Source organism: Abramis brama, assembly GCF_963993115.1.
Source record: "Abramis brama genome assembly, chromosome: 21".
NCBI classification, from domain to species: domain Eukaryota; kingdom Metazoa; phylum Chordata; class Actinopteri; order Cypriniformes; family Leuciscidae; genus Abramis; species Abramis brama.
Genome location: NC_139983.1, coordinates 19,122,809 through 19,145,876, shown reverse-complemented (window position 1 = coordinate 19,145,876; position 23,068 = coordinate 19,122,809). Strand labels below are relative to the sequence as shown.

General features: G+C 36.6%; 4 protein-coding genes across 7 annotated transcripts; 3 read left to right on the top strand and 1 right to left on the bottom strand.

Moving 5' to 3' along the window:
- Window positions 1-942: 942 nt before the first annotated feature.
- LOC311071773 (interferon-induced protein with tetratricopeptide repeats 1-like) lies at window positions 943-2,582 on the top strand (the record flags this gene model as incomplete). Its single annotated transcript, XM_084096312.1, has 2 exons — window positions 943-947; window positions 1,161-2,582. The coding sequence occupies 2 exons, from the start codon at window positions 943-945 to the stop codon at window positions 2,485-2,487; spliced, it is 1,332 nt and encodes a 443-aa protein (XP_083952438.1). The 3' UTR covers window positions 2,488-2,582.
- Window positions 2,583-3,475: 893 nt separating this feature from the next.
- On the top strand, window positions 3,476-6,613 carry LOC311071772 (interferon-induced protein with tetratricopeptide repeats 1-like; the record flags this gene model as incomplete). Its single annotated transcript, XM_084096311.1, has 3 exons — window positions 3,476-3,506; window positions 4,995-5,083; window positions 5,274-6,613. The coding sequence occupies 3 exons, from the start codon at window positions 3,476-3,478 to the stop codon at window positions 6,585-6,587; spliced, it is 1,434 nt and encodes a 477-aa protein (XP_083952437.1). The 3' UTR covers window positions 6,588-6,613.
- A 66-nt stretch (window positions 6,614-6,679) lies between these two features.
- On the bottom strand, window positions 6,680-21,454 carry slc16a12a (solute carrier family 16 member 12a). Of its 2 annotated transcripts, XM_084096387.1 has the most exons (10): window positions 21,352-21,454; window positions 20,801-20,903; window positions 20,455-20,518; window positions 19,949-20,249; window positions 18,975-19,078; window positions 17,935-18,078; window positions 15,381-16,332; window positions 14,367-14,626; window positions 13,395-13,461; window positions 13,075-13,195 (listed from the first exon to the last, which is right to left on the bottom strand). In XM_084096387.1, the coding sequence occupies exons 4-10, from the start codon at window positions 20,188-20,190 to the stop codon at window positions 13,192-13,194; spliced, it is 1,773 nt and encodes a 590-aa protein (XP_083952513.1). In that variant the 5' UTR covers window positions 20,191-20,249; window positions 20,455-20,518; window positions 20,801-20,903; window positions 21,352-21,454; the 3' UTR covers window positions 13,075-13,191. The 2 variants fall into 2 exon arrangements, with proteins under 2 accessions (XP_083952512.1, XP_083952513.1); XM_084096386.1 differs by lacking the exons at window positions 13,075-13,195; window positions 13,395-13,461 and adding an exon at window positions 6,680-8,609.
- Window positions 8,670-12,753, top strand: LOC311071827 (uncharacterized protein). Of its 3 annotated transcripts, none has more exons than XR_014603929.1 (11): window positions 8,670-9,306; window positions 9,544-9,673; window positions 9,794-9,971; window positions 10,073-10,349; window positions 10,439-10,616; window positions 10,753-10,829; window positions 10,952-11,138; window positions 11,260-11,505; window positions 11,609-11,780; window positions 11,921-12,430; window positions 12,552-12,646. XR_014603929.1 is itself a non-coding variant. In XM_084096385.1 (11 exons), the coding sequence occupies exons 1-10, from the start codon at window positions 9,019-9,021 to the stop codon at window positions 12,049-12,051; spliced, it is 1,878 nt and encodes a 625-aa protein (XP_083952511.1). In that variant the 5' UTR covers window positions 8,670-9,018; the 3' UTR covers window positions 12,052-12,069; window positions 12,552-12,691. The 3 variants fall into 3 exon arrangements, 2 of the variants coding, with proteins under 2 accessions (XP_083952511.1, XP_083952510.1); XM_084096385.1 differs by having other exon boundaries at window positions 11,907-12,069; window positions 12,552-12,691; XM_084096384.1 differs by having other exon boundaries at window positions 8,753-9,306; window positions 11,921-12,069; window positions 12,552-12,753.
- Window positions 21,455-23,068: the final 1,614 nt, after the last annotated feature.

Here is a 23,068-nt window from a genome sequence, read left to right as displayed (position 1 = left end):
GATCTCAGACAAATTTCAGAGAGAATCCCCCGCAAAAGGAATACATCAGGTTTTATAGGATAAAGACAGACACAACAATAAGATCAACGAGACTAACTCATGTCACCTTCTTTCAATATGATTGGTTCAGTTTGTAAAAGCAAGCCCCCCTCTTTCACCCTCTGTTACTGGCGTGAGCAAAATTATCTTGAATCATCAGAAAAAATTAAGAAAAGGGATAAGAGTTCAGTTGATTACTCAATATGTCATGAAACAATTCAAGACAGTATATTTTTGATATTGTCATGGTCAGCACTTCAGAATTTTCAATGGACACAATATTCAGAGAACATTTCAGTACATTTTGTTCAAATGTTAGAGTGTTAGGCCTAAAAGGGAAGTAAGGTTTAGATGTTAGAATCACGGTTAGTTTAAAAGATAGTTTACTTTCTTAACTATTAAAAATCCACCACACTAACATTAACAAATCTTAATAAATACTGTAACAAATGTATATTGCTCATTGTTCATGTTAGTTCATATTTATTGTAAAGTGTTACCAAATTTTTAATATAATATGGTAAATATGTAAATCAATTCAACCATCTGAACAACAGCCAGGTAGAAATACAGTAGGGCACGCCCACATTATATCATTAATATCAAATGATTAAAAAATGTCTGGAATATATGATCTAATAATTATCCATGACACTTAAAACCTGAATCTAAAGAGATGTCATTACATACACTTCATTGAAATAAACAACGAAACCTTAGACAGAATAGAAACTAGAGAACAATCATGAGCTGACGTGTTTAATGACTGTTCCGGTAGATTAGAAGATGGTTTTATGAGTGTGATCATTATAAATACAGAACAATCTCTCAGCAACTCACACAAAGATCAAATCAGCATTGCTAGAAGGAACATCTCAAACCAGACCACCTCTAACCATTATTATGGAGTAAGTACTTTTCCAATACAAATATGCAAATATCTAGTATAATGTAGGAATTTAAATTGATTTACCAGACTAAACTCAAGATTGTGTAAAAATGTTGTGGCTTAGTTGAAATTGTTGATTATCTGTCATGACTGCTATGACATATTTGTATGTAAACCAAAACACAGCATTTGTAACTCTTCATTAATAGATCTTTATTTCTGAATGTGTCAGTAACTCTAGTCTAAAACAACGTCTTGAGAGGCTGGAGTGCCACTTCACCTGGGATCTGGGGCAACATCGAAATGAGCTCCAGGGGATGAAGAGGAAAATGCAGAATGTGGACCAGGAAACATGCACTTGGCCGGTTCAATATTACAACCTGCTGGGCTACATCCATCAGACTCTTGGCTCCAACACAGAGGCAGTGAAGCACCTGCACAAAGCAGAAAGTGTGATCCAGGAGCAGGGAACAGAAGAGGCAGGAGTCCAGCTTCAGGTCAATAAAGCAAACCTGGCTTGGCTCTACTTCCATTTGGGAGAGATGGATAAGAGCAAAGGATATCTAGAAGAGGTGGAGAGGCTTCAGCGAATGCATCCTGCTCCATCTGGATGCACTTTACACCCTGAAGTCAGTGGAGAAAAGGCCTGGACGCTGGTGAAGTTTGACAAGTCCAAGAAGCGCCAGGCGATTGATTACTTTAGGATGGCTTTAAATGCAGAACCAGATAGGAAGGAATGGCACAAAGGACATGCCATTGCCATGAGCAGGGCATATATATGGTCTGAATTCACTCCAGAGCTGGACGCTGATATTCTAGAGCAGGTGAAAACCGCATCAGAGATAGACCCAAATGATTTGTTCCTTCAATCCCTCTATATACTAAGAAAGTCTAAGGCGCAGGTCGAAATCAATGAGGAGGAGGTACAAAGTATTCTAGAGAGAACCCTTAGTACCGGAAACTTGGATGGTTTGGGTTTTATTTTCGAATACTTTAGACTAATTTCCTTTGAGAGAGCTATTCAAGAGGGACAAAGGTTTCGGGAAAAGTTCCCCACTTCCACTACAGTTTTGAAAATCCTGGCAGATGTATACAAACGTAAAGTGTACTCCATGAGGGAAGACAGTCAGGAAAGGCAGGCTTGGGCTCAGAAAGGCATTGGGCTTTTTGAGGAGGTTGTCAGAGATTACCCAGATAATATCAGAGGATGGATTTCTCTTGCAACACTACACTGTTACGCACACAACACTGAGAGAGCCGATGAGATTTACCAGCAGCTTCTATCAGAGGAAGATGATCTCCCTCCTCATACCCAACAGTTTCTTTACCATAGTTATGCGTGCCATCTATATTATAATAAAGAGTCCAGAGATCTATATCAGCGTAGATGGCCCAGAGACCAATCAATCGACTATCACATGAAAGCAGCAGCAATCCAAAACATTTCACAAGACAGACAGAAGAGCATAATGCTTCTTAAAAAAACTGTTAAGAATGGCAGAAACTCTCGCTGTGAGGAGATTTCAAAATTTCTAAAGATTGTTCTCAAAGATGAGTAAATATTCTCTTTATTTCACTTCATTTATGCAACATGAATAGCATAGCAATAACTAGAAAAATCACTCAACCTAGATCCAATGTCTCAATAGGTGTTAAGCATCAAGTGTAAAGATGTGTCACATTTACCATTGTGTGGTGAATTTTCATGGGGGAAATCCAGTAATTTCAAAAAGAATCCATGTGTTCAAAAGAATTTGCAATAGGTTTAATTTGGTCAGATTTCACATTGGGTTCAAGTTGGTCATGTGGATTCACCGTGTTGATCAAGAGAAAGCTACTTGGTTTGAATGAGACTTCTGTACGAACTGTGCTTCATACATCTCTACATTATTGGAAATAGACTTTTGACTGTGAAATTTCACCAAATGTGAACACAGCTTAAATAAAGGTGGAAATGTATTTGTGTATTGTACATGCATCATAAATATGATTTCTTAATATGTTCTACATTTTTTCTGTATTCATTTTTGCATGACTTATAACAGCTATTCATATAGCAAGAAACAAGGTAACATTTTTTTTTTTTTTTTCACAGGTATATTAATGTTGTGGCTTTACATTTCTCATTAAGAGTATTTTGACAGTAGTAGCCCATGTACAATTTTATCTGAAACAATTTATATTTAATAATTCTTTCTTTTTTCTGTAGTGTAATAAAGGTCTTTTTTAACAACATTTTAAAATGGCATTTTATAGGGGACTTATCATATTTTATAACAAGGGCAATGACAAATTATCAAAAAGTGTCACACTTCACCTTTATTCACCCCCTGTATATTTAAGACATTTAAGTAGCACACTGTACTAGATATAAATAGATTCCCCTATATGTCTAATTGCCAGAAAAATTGTATCAGCTGATAAAGGAGTTCTCTCTATCATGTCTCACTGTAAAACTGTCGCAATTTTCCATCATATTGCCTGTAATAAAAGCACTTGTTAAATGGACCTTGTGACAAAGTTATTCAATAAATCTGTTTATTCCTTATGACTTCATTTCCTGTTTCTGTTCATCAAGGTAAGCGTAAACTGACTTTAAATACACACTGAATCTGATGAAGAGAGAAATAGCTGCAGAATCAGCTGGAAATAATAAAATGTTTTAAAAACAGTGAAATTAACTTTGTAAACAGCAGCACATATTGAGAGTGAAACCAAATATAAATTTGTTGGTAACACTTTACAATAAGATTGAATTTGTTATCATTAGTTAACTTCATTAGTTGACATGAACTAACAATAAAGCATTCATTACTCTTAGTGAATATCAACATTTATTAATACATTATTTAAATCAAAAGTTGTATAATTTGTTAATATTATTGAATGGAACTGAGCTAACATGAACTAAAAATGAGCAGATTTATTTTGACTAATGTGGTAGATTTTTATTTTGTACCTGGAACCTAAATACCTGTGGCGTCTCCAATCGACACCCAAGCGTCTACAGTCGACACTTAATAATCTTTTTACTCTAGCGCTGCGTCTACAGTTGACAACTGGCTTCGAGTTTTCTAGCCCTAACTTGCTCCCCTGACTAACTTGCTGCACAGCAATAATAACCGACAAACTTCAGACAATGCCTTCGAACATGCTTTAATCACGGATCTCAGACAAATTTCAGAGAGAATCCCCCGCAAAGGAATACATCAGGTTTTATAGGATAAAGACAGACACAACAATAAGATCAACGTGACTAACTCATGTCACCTTCTTTCAATATGATTGGTTCAATTTGTAAAAGCAAGCCCCCCTCTTTCACCCTCTGTTACTGGCCTGAGCAAAATGATCTTGAATCATCAGAAAAAATAAAGAAAAGGGTTAAGAGTTCAGTTGATTACTCAATATGTCATGAAACAATTCAAGACAGTATATTTTTTATATTGTCATGGTCAGCACTTCAGAATTTTCAATGGACACAATATTCAGAGAACATTTCAGTACATTTTGTTCAAATGTTAGAGTGTTAGGCCTAAAAGGGAAGTAAAGTTTAGATGTTAGAATCACGGTTAGTTTAAAAGATAGTTTACTTTCTTAACTATTAAAAATCCACCACACTAACATTAACAAATCTTAATAAATACTGTAACAAATGTATATTGCTCATTGTTCATGTTAGTTCATGTTTATTGTAAAGTGTTACCAAATTTTTAATATAATATGGTAAATATGTAAATCAATTCCACCATCTGAACAACAGCCAGGTAGAAATACAGTAGGGCACGCCCACATTATATCATTAATATCAAATGATTAAAAAATGTCTGGAATATATGATCTAATAATAATCCATGACACTTAAAACCTGCATCTAAAGAGTTTATGCTTGAGGAAGAAGGCAGGCTCTAGACTTTGTCACTGTCATTATGTAAACTACACTTCACTGAAGTAAACAACGAAACCTTAGACAGAATAGAAACTAGAGAACAATCATGAGCTGACGTGTTTAATGACTGTTCCGGTAGATTAGAAGATGGTTTTATGAGTGTGATCATTATAAATACAGAACAATCTCTCAGCAACTCGCACGAAGATCAAATCAGCATTGCTAGAAGGAACATCTCAAACCAGACCACCTCTAACTATTATTATGGAGTAAGTACTTTTCCAATACAAATGTGAAAAAATCTAGTCTAATGTAGGAATTTAAAGTGATTTACCAGACTAAACTCAAGATTGTGTAAAAATGTTGTGGCTTAGTTGAAATTGTTGATTATCTGTCATGACTGCTATGACATATTTGTATGTAAACCAAAACACAGCATTTGTAAATCTTCATTAATAGATCTTTTTTTCTGAATGTGTCAGTAACTCTAGTCTAAAACAACGTCTTGAGAGGCTGGAGTGCCACTTCACCTGGGATCCGGAGTGCAGTACAAATGAACTCAAGGATTTACTGAGCAGGCTGAATTATGTGGACCAGGAAACATGCACTTGGCCGGTTCACTATTACAACCTGCTGGGCTACATCCATCAGACTCTTGGCTCCAACACAGAGGCAGTGAAGCACCTGCACAAAGCAGAAAGTGTGATCCAGGAGCAGGGAACAGAAGAGGCAGGAGTCCAGCTTCAGGTCAATAAAGCAAACCTGGCTTGGGTCTACTTCCATTTGGGAGAGATGGATAAGAGCAAAGGATATCTAGAAGAGGTGGAGAGGCTTCAGCGAATGCATCCTGCTCCATCTGGATGCACTTTACACCCTGAAGTCAGTGGAGAAAAGGCCTGGACGCTGGTGAAGTTTGACAAGTCCAAGAAGCGCCAGGCGATTGATTACTTTAAGATGGCTCTAAATGCAGAACCAGATAGGAAGGAATGGCACAAAGGACTTGCCATAGCCATGAATACGGAATTTGCACAGTCTGAATTCACTCTAGATGAGATTGTAGAGCAACTGAAAATTGCACATGAAAAAGAACCAAATAGTTTGTTCCTTTATTCTCATTATTTACTAAAACTGTACAAACAGAAAAAGGTGTGCATTGAAAGGGAGATGCAAGGTTTACTAGAAAGATCTCTTGAAACTGAAAACCTGGAGAGTTTTCATGTTATTCTCAGGTATTATAGTGAACAAGGTTATTTAGATAAAGCTATTCGAATAGCAGAGAAGGCTCATGAAAAGTTCCCCTCTTCAGTGAAAGCATTGAAACAATTGGCAGACTGCTACAAATGGAAGGTTTACAACATGAACGACAGCGAGGAAAGGGAGACTTTGGCTAGGAAATCCATTAAGCTCTTTGAGGAGGATCTTAGATATTACCCTCACTCATACAAAGTAAAGATAGACCTTGCATCACTGCATTGTTACATACATGAAATTGAGAAGGCAGATGAGATTTACAAGAATCTCCTGTCAGAGGAAAATGATATTTCTCCTCATAGACAGCAGCACTTATTTTATAGTTATGCCCAACATCTAAATCATAATAAATCACAATCCAGAGATTCAGTCTCCTTTTACATGAAAGCAGCAGAAATCCCAGTAATGACAGAATGCAAACAAAAGAGTATAAAAGTCCTTAAAAGCATTATGAGGAGGGGCAGAGACCCTCGCTGTATGGAAATTCAGCATTTTCTCGAGGGAATTAAAGCTTCTGATTAAAATGTGCTCTAACGCATCAGACAAGGTATGAACAATGTCCCAACGTCATACATCAATCCTCAAAAATCATTATGGAGGATCTTTAAATTTCACTCAATGCAGAAACCATAATGAATAAATGGGACAACTATCTTAATTCTCAATCTCTAGTCAATATACTGTATTCAGTGTTATATTTGTTGTGTTAATGGACTGTAGATTCCAATACCGGTTCATTGTTTCAATTGATGTAAAAAAACCTTCTTGGATCATATGCTTATTGCATCTAGTTATAACTATTGTTCACAAAAAACACTTTCGCAACTGCTTTCCTTTGAGACTTTCATTTCTGAAATGTGGATATACAGATGTGTTGCTTAAAGTAGCTTCATGTTTCAAATACAAGAAAAAACATGTCTCTCTTTCATTTCTGATTAGTTTTTTAGTTTGTTGATAAGATTTACTTGACCTGCTCAGTTGATTTTGCAACTTTGTTTTCAGTGTGCAGTAACATACAAATTAAAACATTTTTCTTACAGTGTCTCACAAGTTAAATGCATTTTAAACATGATTTTTCTGTTTTCTATTTTCTTAAGGGAACTTTGTAGCTTGCCAGAGTAAGGCTGAAGATACATTGTAACAATTTGAATGTTATTTACTGCAAACAGCACAGTTACAAGTCACTTTCAAATAAATGTGTATTGTTGAGAATCACAAGGTATTTAAAATTGTTTCCCTTCTTGTCAAAAACCCATAATTCCTATCAAAGGCACAGTATTGTTCATGACCTGTATCTGAAATACAGGCTATCTGATACTGCTTACATATAGTATCTAATATTATTCTTGTTTCCTTGGTAATGATTTAGCCATATTTTTCAAGAGAGTCTAAAGTCCAAAGAAAGCTCTGCTGATTGATGCAGAATTAGGAAAGCTCTATTTAACACATTTGGCATATTTAAATCATTACAACATTCAGCAGAATTCAAAACATTCCCCAAAAAATCAACATAGAAAATGTGGAAATAAAAGAAGCAGATTTGATTTCATCTGGGCCACGAGCTATCATATTGATAGCAGCACTAAAATGAATAACACTTTTATGACACTGAATATGGTGACATTTGATTTGAGTGTTTTAAGGCCAATGAGCTTGACTGTTTGAAAACAGTAGTGCTTGTAGCTGTATACACTACTATTCAAAAGGTTGGGATCACTTTTATTCAGCACAGGAACATTAAATTGATTAAAAAATGACAGTGAAGGCATTTCTAATGTTACAAATGATTTATATTTCTAAACCAATGATGTTCTTTTAAACTTCCTATTCATTAAAGAATCCTAAAAAAACTGTTTCACAGTTTCCAAAAAAAAAAAAGGCAGCACAACTGTTTTCAACAAATAGGTGAGCATTAGAGGCTTCTTTTAAAAACATTAAAATATTAAAGACCCCAAACATTTGAATGGTAGTGTACATTATAAATACTTTGAACTGTGAATAAAGCAGTATACATGTAACTACTGAGCAAAGGACATTGTTTCATTTGTCTGACCAGCCAATCAGATATCAGCTTGAGAGACACATTACAATACCAAATGAAACACTTTATTTTTTAGCAAACTCATTAAAATATTTGGAACAATGACAGAAGTTACTCTCAAGCACAAAATGTCACCTTTAAATCACCAAATTCTTAATAAAATCCTGTATTTTGTACAGTAGAGCCATGTGTTTGAGCGTGTGTTTGTGGCAGTCCATCTGACGGATGAGAGCTTTGGATCAGAAACACAAAAAAAACCTCTCATATAACCCTGTTTAATTCCAGAGGAGGCACTTTCATGTTTCTTGACAGCAATATTGCTGTACTTTTCTCCTGCTTTAGAAATCTCCTGTACCTGGTTGTGAGTCAGTTTAAGCAAGAGCTCCCTCTAGTGCAGCGGATGATCACTCTCACAGCAGCCAGAATCACAGCACTGCAGATCAGAGAGACTCCACTGAGGAAGAATGTAGATGTGTAGGAGCCTGTCTGATCCAATAGCCAACCTGAGAGAGAGAAAGAGAGAGAGAGATTTCATAAAACACTCTGATTTAGTTAAAGGGTCATGAAACCCTAAACCAATTTTTCTGAGATTTTAACAGAGGTAGGTGTGTTTAACACCATAGAAGACAATGTTATAATCTGTAAAATTTAATAATAGGATATAAATGGTTAAATTTGAGTTTGTATCGGCTATTTTCGTCTTCCGGGTTTGAAATCTTCATCAAGTCCACGTCACAGGATGTGACGTTTTTCTGTACGGATCGTACAGTGATGACTCATCGTTCTCTCATAATTATTAATGAGGCTGAGCCTTCATATCCAATGAGAAGACATTTCACTGAATTAATCATGATACCACGTGGATCTTTCCAATGATAGACCTGTCAAACAAACTGTGATATTGCGTAGTCGATGAGAGAGGCGATCATGGGACGCAAGTGTTTGTATGCGTGGTGCAAAAGTTCAAGCGCATTGCATAGCTTTCCCCGCGATGCTGCCAGGGCTAGAGTCTGGCTCCGTGCGGCTGGTTGGCCATCCACAACGGACACATCTAATTTATATATATGCAGCAAACATTTTTCTCGAGAGAGCTTCGCGAACTGGAGAATGTTGGACTTCGGCCTTGTTGACGACAAATCCACCTTGCGTCTTTCAAGCAATGCGGTACCAAGTCCCGATGACTTTTCTAACCCTTCAGAGGTATGTGTGTGTCTAAATTGTTACTAATTGCTTTACATGACTTTGTTAAATAAGCATTTCTTAAAAGTTTTGATATTTCGATAATACATCAATGGTATGCTTAATTATTGTAATTATACACATTGTAATTTTATATATATATATATATATATATATATATATATATATATATATATATATATATATATATTTGTTTGTGAAATATGTCTTTGGAAATTAATATGTCTGTATTGTCAGCCTAACCTGTGTTGCGAGATGGCTTGTCAGACTGAACAGCCCGCCAAAAAAGATGCTTCATGTCAAACACATCCAGACATGAAGCACATATCAACGCAACATCGTTGGAAACCCGAACGAAGGAGCAAGAGTATGTTGCACATTTTACAGTATTGAACATAAAAAATCTTTACCAGTTGTATTTTCTTTTAATTGTAGTGTATTATGGCACAATTGTATTTAATTAATTTCGAAATATATATTGTTATAGGCACTCAGGTGAAGCTACATAAAAGGCATGTTGGTTGCAACACTTCCACGCCATGTATTCCACTAGAGAACGATCCTCTTGCTACCTCTACCCCCTTGAAAAGGCCCAGAAAAGAGGCTGAGGATTCGGACTTTAGTTTCCAACCAGGAATGAGTGAAAGCAGCATCTATAATGAGAGGTACTCCTAGACCGTTCATGCTTTTTTACTTTAGTTTCTATTTAAACATACATTAATAATTGATTATTGTTAATAATGTTTTTAAATGTTGTTTGTTGTAGCACTGTAATTGCAACACCTCCACATATAATGAAAAAATTCATTGTTTATGAGGAAAGGCTTATGGAGCTGTTCAAGAATTGTCCTGTCTGCTCAAGACACTGTGAAATAAAGAGCAGAACAGTGGGCACGGTTTTACATGTGGACCAGACCTGTGCTCATTGTGAATTTCACAAAGTTTGGACCAGCCAGCCGTATGTCAATAACATACCAGCTGGAAATCTACAGCTTGCTGCTGCTGTTCTCTTTACTGGCTCATCCTTCTTGCAGGTCACCAAGGTAAGATTTATGTATTCTCTAATAACATGTGTGATTTGCTTACTAATCAATTTTAAAATTTAAATTTAATTTTTTTTATTTTGGGTCAGTTTATGCAGGCATTCAACATTCAGGGGATTTGCCACACTACGTACCTGAAACACCAAAGGACTTTCCTATTACCAACTATCAATTGGCAGTGGAAACAGCATCAAAATTCAGTGATTGCAGAAGCACTCAAAGGAAGGAATCTAGTTCTGGGTGGGGACATGCGTGCTGACTCCCCTGGTATGTGCAGTTATGTTGATAATATAACATTTCCAATGTCGACTGTATATAAATGTGCTGTTTTAAATGACTACAGACAGACTCAGATTACAGAGACAAGCAGTAAAAATATACATGCTAATATGCCATTCTTTAGGACACAGTGCAAAGTATGGAACATACTCGATGATGGACCTTAGAGCAAACAAGATTATGGACATTCAGCTCATTCAGGTATGGTTGCATTACATTTTTTTTATTATTACGGTTGAATGAGTGGAAAGTAGATCATAAAAAGTTTCCTTGAACACAATTAAACTTCTAGTTTTTTAACAAAGTTTGATATGATTATATAGAGCAATGAAGTCGGCAACAGTCAGCGGATGGAGAAGGAGGGCTTTGAGAGAAGTCTGAGACAACTAGAGCAGAGAGGAGTGACTGTGCACATGATTGTAACTGATAGACATCCTGGTGTGATGAAGTTCATCAGAGAAAATAGGCCCAATATTTTGCACAGATATGATGCATGGCACATGGCAAAAGGTAAATGATTTAAGATTTAATAATAGCTAAAGCTATCTGAGAGTTTAAAAACAATGTTTCCTAATTATATGTTATGTATGTGTTGGAATGTCTACCATATTAATGCTTTGGCTTAATCTAGGTGTTGGCAAGAAAATTGATGAGCTTGCAAAACAGAGAATCTGCAAAGAGGTTGGCCCATGGAAAAAAAGCATTGTGAATCACCTATACTGGTGTGGAGCCTCATCATCAACAGGAAAAGAAATCGTGGCAAAATGGAGATCTGTTGTCAACCATGTACAGGACATACATGAGCATGAAGGGGAATTCCAAAGATGCCAGCATCCTCCTCTTGTTGGTGACCAGGCAAGACTGTGGCTTAAACCAAGTAATGAAAATTTTTAAAAAAATTTAGTTTAATTAATTAAATTTTGTATTTTATATAAACTAGTAATTTATCATTTCATGGTTTTACTTTATTTTACATTTAGGTACTGCTGCATGCGAAAAGCTAACACAGGTCATCTTGGCACCCAAGTTGCTGAAAGACTTGGAGAACCTGAGTTCTAACTACCAGACGTCTGGACTGGAGTCTTATCACAGCCTGATCCTCAGGTTTGCACCAAAAAGCGTGGCATTCTCTTTTGTGGGGATGTTGTGCCGGTATGTTGAGTTTCTTATTCAAAGTTGTCTGTTCTAAGTTGAATTGCATTTAAAATTTTCATAGTTTATTTTTAGACACATTTCTGTATTTTATCTGATCATGCACTACCAGATCTGATGTTTCAGCTCTTACTTTTTAGTACTCAACTTGCTGCCATGCACTACAACGAAAACAGTGGTAGACAACAAGCAACAACAGCTTCAGGGGAGCTCCGATGGCACATACAGTACCCCCGCTACAGAAGAGGAGAGCACACTCTACGACTCATGAAAAGAAATCCAACATTTGGTATTTTCACTCAGTCTATCTGTCTTTGTCTATCTATGTTTATGTCTGTCTATTTGTCTATTTATCAATCTGTTTGTAAATATCTATCTATTTGTCTGCTTTTGTCTGTCTGTCTGTCTGTCTTTACAGTATATTTCTGTCTGTCTGTGTCTGTCTATCTGTGTCTCTGTACATCTATCTATCTGTCTGTGTCTACAGGTATCTATCTATTCATTTGTCTGTCTTTGTCTATATCTGTCTATCTATCCATCTATCTATATATATCATTGTAAATTTGCTTCTCAAAAAATAAGAATGTCGTGGTAAAGATGATGTATTTCAGGAATGCACAGTATTAGTATGGGGTTCCTAATAATCCTTGGTGAGTGTATATATTAGTTTCAGCTTTTTTAGTTGTATTCCTGAACTAAATTAACTTTTCCATAACATTGTAATTTATTGAGAAGCACCTGTGTATACAATTTTATTTTAATGTTTTGCAGATTATGTTGAAAGATTGCAGGATTTGCTTTTTGAGAGTGTGTTGGAGCAGCCACAGCTGTTTCAGGAATCTCTGAAGGAACTGAAAGTTCCTGACCACCTGTGCTCACAATTTCAAAGACCAGAAAAGAGTGAAGCTGTTGCACAACACACGTCACGATTTAGGCCACCCTCTGTCTGTGATCAGTTGTGATTGAAAGTAAATAAAAAAATTACATGGCAAAATGGAATTGTTTTTTTTATTTATTTTTATTTAGTCAAGTGGAGGAGGTTGATAACCTGTATATGTTCCAGTAATGTCAGGGAACTGCTCTCTGATGCGGGTAACAGCACATGAGGGAATCACCACCCTAATGTGTCGGCCAAGGTACCCCCAGCACCACCGGACAAAATTCCTGTAGGCGAGGTGTCTGTAACAACTGAGATACATTGTAAATGTATGGTAATTTTTGAAATGATTTGTTTAGTTAACACCAGGTAAGATTATTACTAACCTATTGAGTACTGTGTTATCCATGTCACCGAATAGCTGGCGATATGTGCCATAAACAGCTTGCAAAACAAATGTGTTTAAGGCGACAGGTTCAAAACCTGGATGAGCAGTTATGCATGCTGCCCCACCAACCTGATCACATCTGTGCATCACCTACATGTTAGGAAGTAAAAGTAGAATCTAAAATAAAAAAATGTATACGCTATATGTATATTTCTCCATAAATATATTGGTGTATCTGTGTATATTATATGAATGCATATATATATATATATATATATATATATATATTTAAAAAAAATGTAATGATACTAAAATGCAATACAGTGAAGGAGTGTCAAGATGCGTTTACCTGTGCAACTTCCCTACAGCACAAGTTTTCTCTTGGAGACAGTCTGGTACAGTGACCACAGGTACACCTGTTGCAAAATTATACGTTTATGAATAAAAACGTTAGGCTAATTTCAGGTCGGACTTTTGCCTGCAGAATGGGTTTTGTTATCTGATAAGTCGCTACCATTCTGACACTTCTCCCATCCGCGCGGCCTCCGGTTCGCCCATGTTTTCCTCCACAGTCACGGGAGGGGCTAATGGTTCAAATAAATAGGGCAGAGGACCTGCACCGCCATCGATTATCTCGCTATTTTGCCCTGGTGATGCAGGAGGAGAGAAGTCCTCCACCTCCACAGAACCCTGCGCGCTGCCGTCACTGTATATTTCTATGTCGCTGTCCATCTTTACTATTGTTGTTCTGGTGGCGCGTCGATCTAGGCTATGCACGGAATTTTTTTTTAACCGGAAATCTATTAATTTATACACACTATAAATATATTAATTTATAGTGTGTATATAAAGTATATAGTTGTTTATAATGACATTATAATTAATATGTACATTTAATATGTTTTATTCGATAGAATTTGATGACAGGGTGTTCAGTTACTTTTGAAATGACAGAAATAGTGTCAGTGTATTGCCAGCTTTTAAAAAAAAAACTTTTTTTGCTTACGTTTTACGACACATTTGTAATGATATGCAATAACAGTTATCCCTGCCGTGCAATACCACACCCACACTCCCCTCCCCTTCTCACAGCCATCCACGCCCATTTCAGTTGCATTTTTCAAAAACAGTGTGAGCTAGACTTGCGCTGAAATAGGGGGGTTTCATGACCCTTTAAATATACTGCAGGCACATACAAGTGAATAAGCAACTGTATGTGTAAACAGTAACTCCGTAACTACAGTAACTTGTGTGATTGATTCTTGGCATGTATTGGAAAGTTTGTAAGCATGAAAGAGAGAGTGGGTAAATCTTCTCTGACCTCCAATAGGTGGGCTGATGAGGTAGGGGATGGCGTGGAGGAAGTAAACAACTCCCAGAGCTGAGGTCAGTTGGGTGGAGCTGACAGTGTCAGAGGTCACCACAGGAATAAGTGCCACGTAAGCTCCGTCAAAGTAACCGTAGATGAGAGAAAAGGGGACGAGGAGGGAAAAACCACTCAGCAGAGGCAGAAAGAGACAGCTCAGCCCTTCTGACCCCACAGCCAGCATGTAACTCACCACCCTATATGGCCTCAAACACCTAAACATAAACACACACAGATACAGATCAAACCACAGAGTTAGATGGGAATTGTTAAGAATTACAGTAATAAACAGTTCCATTAACAGTATTTTTAGTACGTTCAAGGAATTAATAAGATATTTTTAACAATACGGTAAATACATTTTTAGAATACGTGTTTGTTCAAGCTTCTAATGACATTTCAGTGCTTTTGTCCTTTTTCAGTCGTTGGTTGATACATTGGTTGATAAAGTGAGATTAAGTACATAAAGTATATTTGTGCTAATTAATATATTTAAATATTGCAGGTTTGAGTAATAAACTGAGTTTGCATTTCACCGTTTTTATTAATTTTAAGGAATACTGAATCTGTTTTTGTGCAAGTGAGATGAGTAAATGCATGTTTAAATGTATTTTGCAATTTCTCTCAAAATGGGGACAAGAGAGGTCAATAAATGGGAAAACTTGCATTACTTATTTGACAAAGTAACTCAGGTATTCTGTAGTAAATTTAAAAGCAATGGAAAATGGAAATGGATGGAAAATACTAGTTACTTGGGAAAAGTAATTGATTACTTGTAATGTGTTATACCAGCACAGTACATTAGTAGACATGAATGTGATTTTAAAGACAGATTACAGTACCTCAAATTTAATTAAATGTCTACCTCCACAGGTTCTATGAAGTAAACCAATGTCTAGCGTAGATGTAACTCTCAAATATTGTAATTTACGAGAAAATGAAAAAAAAATTCACAACAACCGTACTTACTTTCTATCAGCAATCCATCCGAAAGTGATAGTTCCGACAATCCCTGACACTCCAAGTATGGACATGAGTAATGCTGCCTGTTGAGGGCTGACGCCTGCGCTCAGTGAATATGGTACAAGATACACAAATGGCACACTGCAACCGTATGCAAGGAACAGGAAGGACACCAACAGCAACAGGAAGTCTGGTATCAACAGGAAGGAATATTCTCTCAATACGGGTTTCCTTATGATAGACCATACATTTTCCTTGGACTCCTTCAGTATGTTTGTGTTTACCACCTTTGATTGTGCCAGAGTGGTGTGGTTAGCGTTTGCTTCGGATTTTGATTCTGGGATAGCTGGCAAGTCATCTGATTGTATTAAAGCTGGGACTGAGATGTTCCATTCATCTGCGCTTCCGTTCACGGTCTCTGAGTCTTCAGAGAGATCCTGTCTATGGTTTAGCTTCTCATCGGAGTGTGTATGCTTTGCAGCAGAGGGCCCTGACTTATCTGCCTCCATCTGTTCTTTTCCATCCCATGGCATATTGTCAGCTTGTTCTTTCCACTCTCTGTCTTTCATCATTTTATCCGTATCTATATGTCTTATCTCCACTGATCTCTGTTCCTGTGCACTCAATTCAACATTGAGGACTCCATCAGCAAGTTTCACATTCAGCAAATCAACCTTTTTGTTACCCTCCAAGTCCATCTCCTTCTGCCTCCCTCTTTGGCCTTCCAAAGGCCTCATAAGGGCTCCACAGACACACAGGTGAGACACCAAACCCCCCAGAATGAGCAGCGCACCCCTCCAGGAGAAGAACTCAATGAGGAGTTGCACAGCTGGTGCTAGTATGAAGGTTCCAATGCCGCTGCCTGACATGGCGATCCCGTAAGCCAGCGCTTTTCTCTCGCTGAAGTAAGAACCCACCATGGCGATTGCAGGAGTGTAGCTGAGAGCAAATCCCAAACCTGTGCAGAAAATCAGGAAGGCTAGTATTCAAGACTACAGATATGCATGGCTAGTTTGTTGTAAATTAAAGGTACACTATGTACACTATGTTCAAAATTAACAAAATTTAAAGAATGTGTCAATACATCATCAATCTTTCTCTCAAAACGAGTTTTTGTCTTATCCTGATTTACTATTATAAAAGAATATAAGCCTATTATAAGTGTTTATATTTTAGACATGACGGGATGGTTTCAACTGGAAATTGCGTTTATATATGTTGAGAACTGAGGGATTTGAAATGTTGTAAAGTGACGAAGAGTTGCCTTTTTTATTACTCAAAAGGTGAGTAAAGTAGGCTAATTTATTGAACAGATACTGCCATATTTAGATCATAACAAAGTTCATTAAATCATTATCTTTTGTGAAGGGTCATTCCATTATGGTTGTTGCAGTGCTGTGCTGGAATTTATTTTCAAGGAAGTACTGTGTCTATTAATGGGTAAATCTACAGTAACGTCTTCAGCTAGTCAGCTTGAGATCCTTTCCATCTAAACTGGTTAGATCTCTTAAACCTAGTAGTGAAGTTGCCTTTGGCAAATGCAAGCAGTTTTGATTTTTAACTGCTAGAGGGCCAAAAATTACATAATGTACCCTTAAAGGGATAGTGTTTTATTTGATGTTAATTTACTCACCCTCAGGCCATCCAAGATTTAAGTGACTTTTTTTCTTCAGTAGAACTGTAAAGGAAGATTTTTTAACTGAAACTGTGGTCCTATGTGATTCATATAATAGAAGTCAATGGGTGCATTCAAAAAACATATGCAGACAAAACAAAATTAATACCGCAGCTCCTGAGGATACATTGAGGTCTTAAGAAGTGAAATGATCGCTCTATGCAAGAAACTGAACATTATTTACAACATTTTTACCTCTAATCCACAGCTTTGGCAAACGGTCCTGAGCGAGTTAGCGACAGTCTTAGCGCAAGCTTTCTGTCACATAAACATTTATATTTTTTCTTATATATATTCATTAAAATGTTTGCAATTCACTTTATACGCCTTTGACTTTTATTTGCATTAATAAATTAAAATTAATACATAATCATTTCTATATGAAATCATAATTTAACAGCGCTCAGCTCACATGCGAGGTCGCTCCTACACATACGTCATTATGCGACAGAAAGCTCGCGCTCCAGACACGCTCATGCTTGACCGTTTGCCAAGGCTGTGGATAAGAGGTAAAAAAATTGTTTTAAATAATGATCAGTTCTTGCATAGACCAATCATTTTGCTTAAGAAGACCTCAATGTATTGTCAGGAGTCGCGGGTATTCATTTTGATTTGTCGGCATATGTTTTTTTTTTTATCTCAAAGTGACGGCACACATTGACTTCCATTATATGAATCACCAAGGACCACAGTTTCAGCTAAAAATCTTCTTTACATCTTGGATGGCCTGAGGGTGAGTAAATTAACAGCAATTTTCATTACCTTTAACATAATAGTTACAGGGGAAAATGATGATTATCAGTGTAGTTGAAATAGAAGTCTCTGTTTGAGTTTGAAATATTGAGAATGTTGTGTATGCTGCTGTGTGTGCAATCTGTATCAAACCTGTAAGAACACCCAGTGTAAGATACAGGAACTCTACGCTAGTGGCCAGTGAGCTGAGCACCAGACCAGCAGAGGAAAGAAGTCCACCAATCATGACAGCTATACGAGAAGAGAGGCGGTTGCCTATATAACTACCCAGTGGTGCTATAAAGAGAGAAAGAGAAAAAGAATGAGGTGGATTGCATGATAGTGGAAGTTCGTATTATTTTATGACTGATAACCGATTAATGGACAATATTAAAATTCAGTAGGCCTACATGTTGTACTCACATCGTGCATGTATAAATAAAAAAAAACAAAATACAAAAATGTAAAATTTTAAAAGCCACAAGTGAATTTACAGTATTGAAAAAAAATATTTTTGTTTACATTTAAGTGTTATTAAATTATTTAATTTGCACTTTAAATGAGAGTTAGATTACAGTAATCTAAATGTAAAAAGAGGGTAAATGAGCATTCACAATGAAATACTGACTGATAAATATACATTATCAACCTATACCAATAAATAAAAAAATAATATCAGCCCACCAACTGATAAGGAACAGATGAATTGTTCATCATGCAGAAACATTATTTATATATATATAAAAAGTATAAAGTGTTAGGTGAAAATAGCTACTTAAAATCCCTTTTTACAGTTAGTATTAACATATGTGACTTTTTTTAATTAAACCCTACAATTTGTATGCATTTATATGGGTGTTTATCCTCATGATTAATGAATATTGTGTATGTATGCATCACAATTGATATGACAAAATAATCTAACTGCTTGTAAAGAAACAGTGGAAAAATAAATACCAAAAGATACACCCAAAACCCCCACATAAATAATAAAATGTGTTTCTGTGAATATTCTTTCTCACTGGCAGCCAGATAAATCTGGTTTAGTGTGGACTATGCACTGTAAAACTGTAAACACAGATTTAAAAGTTCTCCTAAAATCAATATAGTTGAGCTGCCACCTCTAAGTCACAGAGTTTTGCTGTAGGGTGAACACTAGAGGATTTTTTTCTTTAGCCTTATACGGGTCTTACCACACAACATTGTAGTGCAGTCCAGCAGAGAATGAATCCATGCAGTTGCAGAATAATCTCTGGAAAAGTATGACTGGAATTCCACAAAAAAGATGGAAACACACCTGCAACCAGCATGAAAATGGACAGTTTTGAGGAAGCAATATGCTAAAGGTCATCTGTTGCTTACTGCAACATTCATTTTAGTTCTTTTAAGTACAACATTTTCAATCAACATCCAAAACTGGGTATTTTTCCTGGGGTAGTTATCCTGCTTATTGAATGATTCATCTTGGTTGAGTTTAAAGGCCATTTCCACAGCATTTAGTTTAATTTAGTCTCACATTAAAGATGATCTATTATGCTTCATTACATTTTCAACTTCCTTTAATGTGTAATGTTGCTGTTTGAGCATGAAAAATGTCTGCAAAGTTACAAAGCACAAAGTCCACTCCAGAGGGAGTTATTCTCTATATCAGTAAGCACTGTTTCTGATCTCCCTGAAACGCTTCGACTGTAGTCTTGAGTTTTCTTCCAGGAACGTACACGTCACAATATTCCTCATTTAAATAATTCCCGCCAAAAGGCGAGGCATTGTGGAGTTGCCTTAGAACTGTTGAAACTCGCTGTTATGGTGAGCGACATGGCATTTCTGAAACATGTTGGAAGCAGTTGACCAATCACAACACACTTGTCCAGCTGACCAATCAGAGCACATTACGCTTTTGGAAGGAGGGGCTTCATAGAGACAGAAACTAAAAAGAGCATTACTGACAGACTGGGAAGAGAGTTGCTGCAACAATGTAAAATATATATATAATAATGTGTTTCAAGCATTAAAAACCTATTCTAGTAGACTCCAAAAACAAAATCAAGACCATAATATGGTCTCTTTAAACTGACAAAACAGAGGTGATGTGATGGTATCACCTTGATTTCTGGCAAGCAAAGAAGTGCATATAAAAAAACATGTCTGTGGGGAGTCATGAACTGACCTAGTGACCGCACGTGTGCAAACGGTGGTGAGGAAACATCCAGCCACAATCATCCAGCCCCATCCGCCATCCGGAGTGGCCACTGAATGTGAGTTTTTTTCAGTCATCTCTAGTCCTCTCTTCATCCTCTCCCTCACTCTCTCACTCCTTTCAGCCTCTTGTTTCCTCTTCTGTCCAGTTTGAGCTGGTTTTGTTCTCTCCGGCTCTGTTTGGGACGTATTTACTTGCTGTTTTTCTCTCATTACTTCTGTTCCTTCTCGCTTTCATCTATGAAGAGCTTTTAAATGCCATCAAGCAAAATCTGCACCAGAAACAGAATTTTTTTCAATCCTAGCCGCCTTCTAAAATTGTATGTGCAATCTAAATCAGTCTGTATTATAAGAAAAATCTGTGTTGTGAAATTGCTTCAAATTACATTGTCGTGGTTTGGATTGAATACTAAATGTCTCTGAGATTTAAAAAAAATTTGAGACAGAAAATTAACATTCTTGTCATCATTTACTCACCCTTGTGTGAACACACAACTCAGGAGTTACCACTCTATGACTGACTGGTTAGTGAGTGAGAGACCTGGCAAAGAAATAAGAGCAAAATTGTGTCTATCCTACATATACACTCTGAGATGCTTTCCATGATACAGACAGTGACCAAGTTACAACACACACTAGTCTGATTCAAAGGGAGGCGAGGAACAGTGTGTCTATCAATGCCAAGAAAGAGGGCCAAAAACTACTTCATGGGGCAATAGCAGTTACTTATTGCAAAAATTAGTAAACATGAAACAAAGCTTCATTCAATCAACCAACTCTTGACAGTAACCATTACCAGAGTTAGATTTTGTCCTGGACTCACCTCAATCTATGTCTGGTAAACCAGATCACAGTCAGACCTGATGCAATGACTTGAAGTCTTTAAATGAAAGACTCAACAGGTCGCCTCACTGATGGAACGTCTTCTGCATGAAAAAAGGTCACAATAACATTAAATACACATTTTTTTAACTTTTTAAAAGAATATGTTCTTTTGACCTTTCTGTTCATAAAAAACAAAACAAAAAATATTACAGTTTCCACAAAAATATTAAGCAGCTGTTTTCATCTGACATTATACTATGCTATAGTTACAATTATCAATAAATAAAGGATTGTACTTTGCACTATCCTGTAAGTGAAACAAAATAATTAGCCATTGAAAAGTTGTAACCAGTAGAGGTCAGAAGAGTGAACAGAACATGTAAAAATCATCATTCTGGATCAATGTAGGTACAAGCTCAAATAATTATGAATTAGCACATGAGTAATAACAGTTGTGTAGCCTACAATCACTTAGGAAGTTTTTCTAAACATACACACAACAAAATACATGACTGAGCTTTCGAAGTGGTCAAAAAGAAGCGCACTTACTCTGAAACATATTTCCCAGTGTACAGAATCTGGAACAGACGAGGGACAAAAACAACCACTGCTCTCCTCCAAAGTGTGGTACACATTGGCGCACATGGCTCTGCATCACTGCGCGGGGTGCGCGCGCGCTTGGACAGATCAGCAGGGCGGAAACTACAGCCAGCCAACGTGAGGTGGAAGTAGAGGGGGCTGCTTGGTCTAAACTACAGTTAACTGCTGTCCTGGTAGGATATTTGCCATGGTTCCCTCTCACCCCACCCTGTGTGCAAATTATTATTATACAGTGACTTTCAGGGGGGTTCACTGTTTTAATGGAATTTCAATAAGAAGTTTTCAGGACACAATAGATTGAAGTTCGTTCAAACTCTCTTTTGGCCAAACTCTGGAAGCTTGTGTCCGCTACGGAATATAACAATTTAAAGGATAATTTCGACTTTTTATCTCACAATTCTGACTTTTTATCTCACAATTTATAAAGTCACAATTGCGAGCTATATTAAGTCCAGTTATGAGGGGGAAAAGACTGACTTTTTCCTCAGAATTGCGAGTATATCTCACAATTCCGACTTTATAACTCGCAATTGTATCACGCAATATTCTTTTTTTATCTTGTGAAATATAACTACAAAAAAAAAAAAAAAAAAACTTCAATGAGATATATTTAAAATGTAAATCTATAATAGGCTACAGTTCTAAATAATAGTGTTTTTTTGCCCGATTATCCTAAAAGAGTTCGAGTGCGCTACTGTTACCTCATCAGCGAAAAGTGGACGAAAGTATTTAGAGCTAGGTGAAAATACGCCCTGAATGAATTGTGGTTACTGAAGTGTTTGAAAACCCAAGGGAAACATATATTTATATGTAAAAGAAAGAAAGTAAAAAAAGTGTATTTCTAAGCCCCCGCCCTCACCGTTTGTTTTGAGTTCGTGTGGTTCAATCCCAAGCTTAACTTAGGGGATCAGACAGGAGATAACAGGAGAACAGCGATTTGCTCATGCATATTACCCTAGGGGTAAAGGTGATCACTCATTTGCTGTTGAAAAACATTTATCTGGGAAGTTTGAGAGGGGGGTAGTGAATGGTTTAATTGTTCTTTTTGTCCTCGTTCCTTCTCTCGGGTTCAGTTTACTTTAGGCCTACTTTACTAAGTAACTAAAAATGTATATGATCAAGTGTTAAGACAAAATAAACGAAGAAAAGTCAGAGATTTTTTTAATATTTTAACTCAAAGATGACTTTCACAAACCTGTGCATTTGTTAAAGTGCAAGCATTTAAAATGGGTGACTGAATAATTGAAAAGAACATAAAAGTAGCCATTTCTAGGTGGGTTAGTTCACCCAAAAATAAAAATTCTGTAATTGTTTACTCACTCTCAAATTGTTGCAAACCTGTTTAAATGTCTTTGTTCTGCTGTAGGCTACACAAAGGAAAATATTTGGAAGAATGTTTGTAACCAAGCAGATCTCAGGCCCCATTGACTACCATAGTAGGGAGAATATGGTAGTCAATGGGGCACGGGATCTGTTTAGTTTCCAACATTCTTTAAAATATCTTCCTTTTTGTGCACAACAGAACAAAGACATTTATACATGAGGGCGTATATAACTTGAGGTTGAATAAATGATGATAGAATTTTCATTTTTGGGTGAACTATCCCTTTAAGAGACATTAAGCAATTCATACTGAATAAAATCCCCAAAATGCATTTTTTGTTTT